At 34.7% G+C, this 12256-nt stretch overlaps 1 protein-coding gene across 1 annotated transcript in view; it reads left to right on the top strand.

The window, feature by feature from the left end:
* Positions 1-12256, top strand: part of ITSN1 (intersectin 1) — a 138159-nt gene that overhangs the window by 86651 nt on the left and 39252 nt on the right. The window contains exons 20-24 of the mRNA XM_067298961.1: positions 5672-5916; positions 7566-7725; positions 8607-8812; positions 9168-9250; positions 11441-11607. Of these exons, the coding sequence (XP_067155062.1) occupies positions 5672-5916; positions 7566-7725; positions 8607-8812; positions 9168-9250; positions 11441-11607 (861 nt within the window). The remainder of the gene's footprint in view (positions 1-5671; positions 5917-7565; positions 7726-8606; positions 8813-9167; positions 9251-11440; positions 11608-12256) is intronic.

The following is a 12256-nucleotide window of genomic DNA, read 5'->3' as shown; positions in this document are numbered from 1 at the left end:
ATTTTGGAAAAAATACACTTTGTAGACTGTCATAATTTATAATGGAATCTATTCCCCCAAAAAACAAAAAACATGTATTCTGGTGGAAGTGAGCTTTCATCTCTCAGCCTTTTTTCTTTTTTTTTTTATTAAATCAGTTGTGTCACAACAAGGTGTTTGTGGCATTAGAATCTGCTTGTGAAAATAATAAAGTGAATTCTGGATTAGTAGCGCTACTGAATGACTCAGGAAGAGGCCGAATCCCATTCTGAATAATAAAATGTGTTGTTATTCTTCATCAGGAAATAGTATTGATCAGTCGCCTGTTAAATTAGAGAGGATAAAGGCACATGGGTCTCCTTAGGCTATTGAAAGTTCGGTATCTTACTTTCTTAGGGAATAGATTGTAGGCTAGATATATAAGTAAACATCCGGTTTTTTTGTTTGTTTGTTTTTGAGGAAGAGTGATCACCATTAGGTATACTCGCAAGGAAATAACATTTTGACAAAAATATATGATTTTAAGGAGCACTTAATGAATTTTAAATAAAGACTTCGGGATAATACAAGTCTTTCTGTATGTTACTTTGGACTTCAGTTTAGCTTTACACTACAAAAAATATTCCCTGGCTCTCAGTTATTTTTTTTTAATTTAACTTACTTTTGACAATAATTAAACCTGATGACTGATTTTTGTGGGATTTATCTCCTGGTCTGTAGTAATCACTTAAATGGGCTACTCTTAGAAAAGCTAATGTAAGAAAGACACTTTGTGAAATGTGTTATAATTCTGCCTTGCTTTAAATCATTGCTTTCCTGATGGAGGTTAAAAGGGAATGGGTAAGTGTGCTATATGACTGTTAGGAAGTCTATGCAATCTGTTCATTTTTATAAATACAGATTTTGTTACCATGTAGTTTGTTTTTGAATTTATCTAGCGTAAAATTAACAAACTAACATTGTCAAAAGTAATTTAAGTGCAACAGACCAGAACTTACTTTTGATAATGGGCATTTGGGCTCCTAAACTCTTATCTGTCCTTAAATGTTTGTCTTGTCATGTGCTTCTAAAAGGTGCAAGTCGGTTATGTTTTTTGGAAAATAATAATTTACAACCTTACATGTTAAAGTATATCTAATTTCTCATTTATGACATAAATGCAACTCTAGTTAAGCTGCTCTGTACAGTTAGGAGTTTACAGTGTGCAGCAAAATAAATATTTTTTAGAATAACTATGTTCCAACATAGATAAATTTAGTGCTTATCCATTTTAACGCTGTTACATGGCTTTGTCCATACAGGCTTGTGAAATCCTATTTTGTAATCATAGAGCTATATAGGAGATGCTACCCAAACTGTAACTGCTATAAGTAGAGAATCCAGTTGAAACGCAAATCCATTGAGTATGTGGAAACCAGGCCTAAATCTTGGATTTAAATAGGATTGCAAAATTCATGATGTTAGAATGACTTGTGGCTTTAATAGCTGTATAGCTTGTAAATAGTTTTTGTCCACTGTGTGATACAATTTTACACTGTGCATTAATCTTGAGGCCCATTTTGATGGAGACAAGGGAGAAAGATGAGGGTTTATTTAGGAAGGAAAAGTATTTGTAAAAGTATACATGAGGATGGCTTTCTTCTGCTTTACATTCAGATATATGTGTTTTGTTACCTATAGTGCTGAAGTATTCTGTATAATGTAAGTTAGAGAGTGTGTGGCATGGGCTGCATTTTTTTTAGTTCCTCTGCTTTTTTTAATTAAAGGATTTTTTTATATTTTATCTTAACTTGGATTTCTGCTTTCTGTGTTTCTTACCTTTCCATGTACTTTAAAGTTCTTTCCCTATAAGCTGGATTGATATATAACCCCAACGATAGTTTAACCAAGCTTTTGTTTGCAAACAAAAATATTCTGAGCCAAGAAAGCCATGCCTGGTCCAGGGCTCTGTCTATTCAAGAACTTAAGTTTCTATTATGTCTATGAATATATGTGTACAATGTATGGGATTCTTTTCCTTTGGATAGTCCTCTTACAAAACGAGTCCTGCTGGCATTTGCTGTTGTTAAGCTCCATCTTGAAGTAAATGAATGGATTCTATTGTTACTACACAGCTTTTTATATAATTCAGTTTATTTAAATAAACTTTGAGTAACTCAGTGAAATACAGTTGAATTATTGAGATAGCGAACTGTACTGACTCCAATAGCAGAACATAACTTAAATGGGAAGTTCATAAAAGAAGCTTAAATGGGATGTCTAAAACAATTCCATAAGGACAGTTTGTTGGCAGTTTTGTTAGTTGTTGGTTGTGCAAGTTAGAATTGCCGTTCTTTGTGTTAGGCCCATAGAAAGCCTGGTTGTGCTGGATTCTGCAGAGGCGTAACCAGCATATGGCCTCTGGCTCGCCGCGCTTACATTCAGCATTATCACAGGAATTCCAGTAGTCTCAAAACATCTACATCAAAGGCCTGCAAGTAAAATAGAGTTAAAATAATGATTTAATGGAATGATCGTTGAACAAAAAGGAACTATGGTACTCTGTTAAGCCTTGATTAAATACTTCTCTGAGAGTATTAGTGTTTGTCTTCGTAAGTAGAATGAATTTTTACTGTAAAACAGAGCTGCTCTTTCTATGTACACGCACTACTAGCAACACCCAAGCCAGGTCAAAGTGGAATAGGCCACTGCAAAGCCAGCGTCTCTGGTGCTAGACGTTAGCAGTAGCAGCCATAGGTAGAGTTAAGAGCTGTATTGATGTTACTTCTTGTGTCACTTGCTGTGTCCCACTGCTAGAAGTAAGAATTTGTAAGCAGCGGCTCTCAAGTGAGGTTGAATAAACAAAAAGAAGCACACAGCTGCAATTTGGGTTTTAGACATTTTGATGTCTAGTTGTAGTTTGGAAAAAATAATTTGGGAAAATGTTTCTCATAGGGACATTGGAAGAAGCTTTTTTTTTTCTTATTTTTTACATATATCTAAGAAATAAGAAAATTAGACATATGTAAAAAAATAAGAAAATTAGAACAAATCAATTTTACAAGGTTCAAAGGAACTTATTTACAGTTCTGGTACTCTCCTACAGAAACATATAAATCATATTTTGTATGAATAACTGAGAAAACAAAAAATTTCATTAACTATAAAATTAATATCCTAAAAATGTCTTTTCATGATTTTAGGGTGTTTCTAGAAAAATGAATTTGATTGAAGAAGCATAAATTTCACCAGACTAATAGGCCATTTTAGGAAAAATTTAAATTTAAAAATGTCTTCTAAGGAGACATTAAATCGTTATTTTAAAAATCTCTTTGGTAGTTTTTTTATCTGTTTGTACAAAAACTTTCTTCTGAAAAATCAGTCGTTTCTGTATTACTGTGATTCATTTCAAAGAGGTCCTTTTCAGAACATCACAGTAACAAATTTTTGACCTTTCAATGCTGCTGTTTTGTTTGTTAGTGATTCTAGTTACTACCCGAGCAATTCAATGAGAGTAAAAAAACCACGTGAATATTATTAGTGTTTCGATTATTCAGTTTGGAGTGAGGTGCTGATACCCCATGTTTCCTCCTCTCCCCCAAAAGTCACCCTCTGCTGTGACCTTCCATCGCTCATACTGCTGCCTGAACAATCCCATTCAGCGCTGCAGTGGAAATTTTGCTCTGCACTGCAGTAAAACCACATTGAACCGGTCAAGCATGTAGTCCATTTATTTCTGTTTTGCTTGGAGTTAATAGGGACTGAGACATAAGACAGCCCTAACAAAAAGCAGAAATAATGGATTGTTTTGCACCCAAAGAAGAGTGTGGGATACAAATTACAATAGTGGGCAGTCAGAGGGCCGCATGGCTGAAGGCAGCAGAGCAATCTATCAGCAGTTCGGATGAGTAACCCAGGGACAATCAGAGGCAGAAGCTTTACTGCTTCAGTTTGAGGCGCTTCTATGCAAAAGACTGTTCCCACCCTTACTCCAGAGCAAGTAGGTTGCAGCACTGTCACAGATGATTTTTTACCACAATTTTTTCCTCTGAACAAGCAGGTGATCAGGTTATATTTTGTGAAAATTGATAGAATGAGTTCATAGGTGTTTCAAACCGTAGAAGCAGCAGTTTCAAGACATTACTATGTGCTATTGCTGTATAATGTTATCATATACTGAAACCTCCCTCAACTGAAAAAGATACTATTTCCAGTTCCTTAGCTCATTAAGCACACAGTTACCAACAAGTCCCTCGTGTTGATAACTGATTTTTATGAAATAATGTCAGGCAATTAAAATTTTTAAAATTAAGCATCTCTCACTGACTGCCTGTACTGTTATCTGCAGCAGTCAACTCTTGAGTTATGCTGTCATTTGAAACTCTTATGTATTTTAAAATGCCAATTGCTACTGGCCTAAATGAATGAGAGAGATTTTTGCCAAAGACCAGCCACTGTGTAGGGTAAGCCATCTAGCTGGCTTATCATTGCCGGCCTGGTTTGGCTGCTGTCTTGACCAGTGCTGGGGAAGCTACAGCCATGCACAGCGGACTGTTGTACAGAGTAGGTGTTATTCATATGTCAAAGGTGCAGACCCTATCAATATGTAAAGGGTTTGCTTGAAAACTCGGTTTCTTTTGGAGTATCAAAGAGATTGGATAGAGTGGGATAAGTAGCTAAAGCTTAGCTTACCACAGAACCTACCATAATTATTATGTAAAACAATTATTGCCTTTTTTCTTTTCAAAAATTTTTGCAACTTCCCGACATTGCCTTTTCAGTATTTAGCCACCATATTGATTCACAAGTCACGAGGGATAGCAATAGTGAATTATTTTCTTTTGCAATTCCTGCTGGATGCAGGAATGTTCCTGTGTCACTTTTGTGACATAGCAGGCTCAGGCTGTAGACTGTCAGTAGAGCTGGGAGAACAAATGGGTGAAATGTTTAAGAAGCAAATGGGAAAATAAGAAATTTGCAAAATCATAGTTTATCGAGCTCATATTAATCAACACATAGGAATTAAAATACAACAGCAAAAATAACTCACCTTGTCCTTTATGGCTTGTCAAAGGTATTAGAGTGAGGGTAAGAGGTAAAAGAACACAGAGGTCTGCAAACTTGCATACGAAAACTTACCATGGAGTTGTTTTGTATAAGTATGTTAGCATATATGTGAATTTTGTTTTGATTTGTTCTGGGTGTTGATCTTAGTATACTGTGCTTTTTGTTCTATTTTTCTGCAAAAGGAAGTCTAGGAAAACTCATTTAAAAACTGTACCTTGCATTAAACTAGAAATATCAATATTTAGTGGATTTCTTGAGAACTAATATCTCCAAGTCTGCTGCACTATGACAGCAACTGTTTAAAAACCCATGCTTGGCTTATGCATTAAGGCTTAAATAAAACTTTTTCTTCCCTACCAACAAAATCTTTGTTTCAAAAAAAATGAATTGAAAAAGCAGCATTGTGCTGCAAAATTTTCTCTCAGCTTTTAATATGCTATAGAAGGAATTGCTGACAGCATAATCTTCCAAAGGTAAATTTAATAATAATAACAAAATTCTACTCAAGTGGATTTTCTGTTTATAAAAATGGTGCAATTTCTCTGTAACTAGACCAAGTTAATTACTGTGAGTGAGATGGGTTTTTTAAGTAAAAATTCCACTTGTATGTTATGTTTTTTAACCTTGTAACTTACTGCATCTACAGGTGGATGAAAGCCAGACTGGAGAACCAGGGTGGCTTGGTGGAGAATTGAAGGGAAAAACTGGATGGTTCCCTGCAAACTATGCAGAGAAAATACCTGAAAATGAAGTTCCAGCTTCTGTAAAACCAGCAGTTGAGGCTGCTGCTGCACCTAAAGTTTCTGTGCATGAAACCCCTACATCACAAGCAACTCCTGCTTCTACAGATTGTACTACAACTGCCAATAACTGGGCAGACTTCAGTTCAACGTATGTTTGGGTGGTGATTATCACCTTAAATGTGGTGAAGTCTTTTATAATCAATTTGTCTGCGATTAAGGTTTATTCTATGTAATTCTCTTTTGAGATAAAAAGTTGGCAATTACCACAATGTATGAAGATTGCAAAATAAAAATACCTTGTTTGAAGTAAAATATTTTTTGTAGTAAATAGTTAAAATTGCAGCTTTGTGGATTTTGAACCATGCTTCCATTATATCCTCCTTAGCAATGCAGAGGGAAACATCACAAATGGCAGACATCCCTAACTGAAAATAGTGACCTTATGGTGGAAATCCCAAGATGTTCACCTTCCTTCTCTTAGATTAGTTGATACCAACTCTTACTGAGGATTTCCAACTTGGTTTATGCAAATGATGGTGACAGAGTTAAAAATGCTTTATTAATAATTTCTTATCACAACATTAATATGAGTGATGCAAGTAGAACATGTTTCACTTCCCAGATATCCTTTTAACTCAAGTTAATGCTTTATACAGTATTGATCAACCCTAAGTAAATGGGGTTGGGTAAGTAATTGCCTTTTTGGTCATGTAATATGTGTTTAGAAATTAAAACCTAAAGATCTTATTGCAATATTACAGTACATATGTACAGTACCTATAATATGTTCCATTTTAAAGTTTTCATCCAATATGTTGCAGTAGCTCTACCAGTCATTTAAACTCATTCTGTTCTACTACAAACAGTAATTTTTCTTGGGCTATGGGGATGGGGGAATAAAACTAAATCTTGAGCTACCTGGAGAGCTCTGGTACATACTGGGTTTTATTGCTTTGAATAATCAGACTTCTGACACAGCTGTTTTTGCCCAATGTACGTAATACAAGCTTTCATGCTTTTGATAAAAATTAATATTCAGTTTCAATACAAAGTGAGGCCCAGAGCATTTATATTAATTACACTGTCTTGGCATGACAGGGCTTAGGGCTGGTTATGGCCTTTGGGCACTCTTGCGTTCCAAATGGGTGACTATTGATTATTACAATTGATGGGACATCAAACAGGCAGAGGAAACGGAGATTTAAGATGAGTGCTTTGTTTACACTCCTAGAGTCTGGGGGATTTTTAAAAATTTAAAGGAGTATTTTGAGGCAAAGATGAGGATTGTGAGATTTAGAAGGCATTTTAAAGGACAAGAAATAACATACAAAGAATAAGAGGTAGCGTGAATCTCAAAAGGTTGAAAGAAGCCAGGAGGAAATAATTTTAAGCAAAAGAGAAAATGTAAAGATTTGAATAGTGAAAATGAGAAGTAGGAATATGATGTATAAGGGAAAGGGAAGTGAGAAGTCAGTGACACATGCAGGTGTGAAGATTTCAAAACAGTTTTGAACATAATGATGGTGTGGTTTTTTTTTAGTTACCTGTTTTCACTGTGCATAGTATAGACTGCACTAGTTATAGTTTTATTGAATTGGGGCACAATTAAAGGATGAAACTAAATTACAGGAACAGATGGCCTTAATGAGCAAGGACTAGCAACTGTATTTAGAGTATCTGTATTCAATTAGGGGAAATTAGCTTAGAATGTAGAGTTTCCTTCTGCACAGTCTTTCCACACAAGCATTTTTATTCAGTTGAAGACAGTAAGAATAATTGTCGTTCTGTTATTTTCAGGTGGCCAACAAACACTAGTGAGAAACCAGAGACTGATAACTGGGATGCCTGGGCAGCCCAGCCATCTTTGACTGTCCCCAGTGCAGGGCAGCTACGGCAGAGATCAGCGTTTACTCCTGCCACCGTTACAGGATCATCTCCCTCTCCTGTCTTGGGTCAGGTGAGCAGCTATGTTTATTAAGCTGTTCCAGCCCAGCATTAACTTCTGCAAAATGAAATATGAACATTGACCATTAACAAAGCCCCCTAGGAAAGGTAAATTATTTCCCTTTGGAGTGATGAAGAGGTGGTGTTACGACCATGTGGAAAATCAGTGACAGATATTAACATGAAGAGTTTTCTGTTCTGCTATTCTGTGCTGGCTTGTTTAGGCTCGGGTGGTGTAGTCTTCTCAGTGTTTCGGCAAGATACCGCTTTTGGGTCACTTCCTTGGGGCTTCCTGAATCATGTGACAACAACCTGTACTCCAAAGTGAATTGAGCAGTGGTGCTTATGGGATTAAGTGACATAGCACTGGCAAAGCTTCAGGTCAGATGGATTCAGCCCATCTGTTAAGGCATTGTCTTTTCCTCAGCTGAACAACATATAGTTCTTGTAAGTTAATGTGTTGTTTTGAAAAGTGCTAAATACCTTAGTGTTTTCAAACAAAACAAAAAAATTGGAATGTACAATGAATAACTTGCAGTAAAGTGTCATTTTCCATAAAGTTTCCTTGAAAGCTTGCCAAAATGTCTTCATCAAGGTTGGTTACATATATATGTTAAACTAATTGTAAAACTATATTTAACTTGTTAAAAAAAAAAAAAACTGATAATCTGGCATTGCATTACTTACTCGTTAATGAATAAAAATTCATTAGAAAGTCTGTGAACACTACTTGTTTAACTTTTTAATTGATGTATTTGGCTTTATATGTTGGAGAGGGGATTCTGTGTATTTTGTTTCTGCATTAATAGTGTAAGAATAAAATTCCTTAAGCAGCTTTCTTTACGAAAGATGGTGCATGACTGACTTCTCTCTCTCTTTTTAAAATTGCTTTAGGGTGAGAAAGTGGAAGGGCTTCAAGCACAGGCTTTGTATCCTTGGAGAGCAAAGAAAGACAACCACCTTAATTTCAACAAAAATGATATCATCACAGTTTTGGAGCAGCAAGATATGTGGTGGTTTGGAGAGGTTCAAGGACAAAAGGGATGGTTTCCTAAATCATATGTGAAGCTTATTTCAGGCCCCATTAGGAAGTCAACGAGGTATTTTATTGGCTTTTACTTCACTTCTATACTGTAATACTTAAATAAATAAGAAGAATTGCACACTTGAATTTTAAAGTTTAAAATTTAGTCTGTAAAATGATTTTGTTTATTTTGTTTTGTGGTTTATTTTGTTTTGGGTTTGACTTCCAACCCTAAAAATTCAGGCTGGGAATATGAAAGCTGATCTGAGTTCTCCCTGGGCCATGCATCCCTGACAAAAGATTTCAAGCTCAATAAAAAATTCTACTGATGAATAAATGGCAATAAAGTCCATATGCATTTTTTGTTTTAAAATATAATATGCATTTTCTGAAGACATAATTTCTTAAATAACTTTTATTCTCTTCTAAAGCATGGATTCTGGTTCTTCAGATAGTCCGGCTAGTCTGAAAAGGGTAGCATCACCGGCAACAAAACAAGCTATGTCAGGTGAAGGTAAGCATTCAAGCTGAGTGGCATTAATAGTATTTTACTGTTTAATTAAATGAAATAGATTTGTTTAATACTAGAAACAAGCCTGGAATCAGATCCTAGTATTTTAAGATCAGGCCTGTTGAAATTTGAAGCACAAATCTAATTTGCCTGTAGAATGATCTAAAATGATTATAATAATAATTTGAATATGTTTGGTATATAGAACAAATAATTTACCCATGCCATTAAAATATCTCTTGTAGTTTATATTGTTCCATGTATAAATATTTTTAGTAAAATACCTGGTCTAAAATGGTTTTTGCATAGGGTCGAATACGCACAAGTGTATGTGCACTTCATGATGGCAAGAATTTTTAACTGTCTAAATTCCCCGAAAACTCATTTGCAGTTTTCATTAAAGCTCTCTATAACTGATAGCAATTTTCTTAATTGAATATTATAACCCCTCATTTTTAAAGATGGAGCTTGGGGCACAGACAGATATTTATCAGGCTTCTGAAGGGTTTTTAAAAACTTGCATTGCTGGTTGCTACTGCCCTTCAGCTGGAGGTTAATACCCCCGCACGAGCTATGTTAACAGACTGTCTGGGCACTTTTAATCCATTTCAGTGCGGTGTCAGCTAGGTTAATTTAAATCACAGTCAGAGTAAATCAGTGAATCTAAATATAGTTTACAAATGAATTTTTTCATATAATCTCTATGGAACACTTTTTTTTCTTTTTCTTTTTTTAAACACAATTCTAAATCTGATTTTAAGTGGAAGAGTCACTTTGGTTACTGATGTATTTAATTTGCAACTGGCATGGGTACTTCAGAAATTAAAAGAAGTGTTAAAGATCCATTCACCATGGAAAATGAGATAATTATTCCAAAATACAGCTAGTTTTGCTAACTATATATTTGAGAAAAAGCAAATGAAGAAATGCTAAGTCTTTTTTTTGTGAAGTATGGGATATCTCAGATTATATGTTTGTATTAAAAAAGGAACATGACTTTTATAGAACAGTTCAAAGAAACTATATCTTTAAGAAATAATAAAATATAGATTTTGCATTTTCTATTACAGTTAAAGAATTTAAGAAAAATTATGTGTGTATAGTATACATTATGATATTTTGTGTGTGTGTGTGCGTGCAAACATATGTTTGTATTCTTCAACTGCAGTTGTTAGACAAACCATGTCTTAACTTTCATTAAGGATAATAATTGTGGTTTGGATTCTTGCTGAACTTTAGCAACTGAGCTAAGCTTTTTGGGTCAGATTTAGTGTTCAAGCAAATATAACAGTTGCCAGCTGCAGTGGAATACTTGAATGCTTTTGTTACATATGCATGAAAGTCTGGCTGAAACCTTGTGAACCACTGCTGTGTCCAGAGCTAATACCAGAAGCAGAGGATATAATCTTCAGAAATCTATTTTATGCCCATATAAAGTATGATAATGCTCAGTTAAATAGGAACGTATCAAACCATATAGAAAATGTTACAAAATTGTCTGAAATTCTTATTTCTAATCCTTGAAGTAAAAATTTTTCATGTAGTTCTATAATTAAATTAGGCATTGTATTTCTCAACATCAGTCTACTTTAGTGCTTTTTGCACTTGAATACTAAGTAGTTGACCATGTTTTAACAGAACAGAACACATTCTGGCTTTGTCTTAACATTTCCCAGCCATCTGTTGTATAAGATACAATGAGATGTGCACCCTTTGTGCAAAGATTCAAGTAATGAAAGAATTCATTGTACATGAGAGGCAAACAGCGTATGTAAGACGAAGACTGTATCTACAGTTGTTCGGATACTGAGATTTTCTGTCCCCAAGACTGAAAATGCTAGTGATCAGCACAGAACAGAAGCCATTGGGAAATATGTTCTTCAAGTACTATAAGTGGTACAAGTGCTATGAAGTGGTATAAATTTATGTACATTTTAATCATACTAGCAAATTATTGCACCAAAAAAGATTCCCTCAGAAGCAGCCTTTTAATAGATTGCGTTTAGTCCTGAAGAAGCTATATTTCATTTTGTGCATTAAATATTGAGCTTTCTATTAATAGAAAATAATTAATAAATTTGTCTTCTATCTAGCCTGTGGATATACTACATTGTATTAGATAGGTTTTGCAAATGGTAACTGAGCAGTTTATCAAGTGTTTTCCTACGTTCTGTATTTATTTTCCGCCTCCAGAGTATGTTGCTATGTACACTTACGAGAGCTCTGAACAAGGAGACCTGACCTTTCAGCAAGGTGATATGATTCTTGTGACAAAGAAAGACGGCGACTGGTGGACAGGAATACTGGGTGATAAATCAGGAGTTTTCCCATCTAATTATGTGAGACTTAAAGATTCTGAGGTAGAGACATTGAAACATTGTAAAATCGATCTGGGGGAGATGTATTTTATGTGGTGTCAGAGTGATAGTTGCAAGTCATTGAATCATAAGGGGAGAAAAACATATTTTACAATTTTACTGAATGTGAGGTTGAGGAAAATGATAATGGTTGCACTTTATAAAATAAATTCTTAAATAGCTTTGTGGAGCATGCATTAAAATGACTCTTGAATATCTTAATAATTGACAGTTTTGTAGAGATATATCAGAATAGCTATAGCTACTTTGTTTTCTTCGTAAGTTTTTAATGATTGAGTCGTCCCTTACTGCCCTTCTCTTTAGAAAAAATATAAGGAAAGTATTTAAGTCTAATATCAACTTTTTTCTATTGCAGTTTTCTTGCAATCCAGGGGAACAAATTTGGCAAAAAAATCTTAACTAGTTACTATATTTGGTTACAGAATTGATTAAATTATAGAAGTTCTCTCATTTGCCCTACAAATGTTATCCTGGAATTATCTGATAGAACATCTCCATATTAAACATTTTTTCTCTCTTTTTAGGTATTCTTAGGAAATATTTTTTTCTCACTTATATACCACATCTATTTGAGAGGATAATTCTCACCTCCCAGTAGGAATTAGCTTAGAGTCATAACTGAATACATTAC

The sequence above is a fragment of the Apteryx mantelli genome, chromosome 1 (assembly GCF_036417845.1).
Source record: "Apteryx mantelli isolate bAptMan1 chromosome 1, bAptMan1.hap1, whole genome shotgun sequence".
In the NCBI taxonomy this organism is placed as follows: Eukaryota; Metazoa; Chordata; class Aves; order Apterygiformes; family Apterygidae; genus Apteryx; species Apteryx mantelli.
The sequence above is the reverse complement of the archived record's forward strand: the minus strand, read 5'-3'. Positions and strand labels throughout refer to the sequence as shown.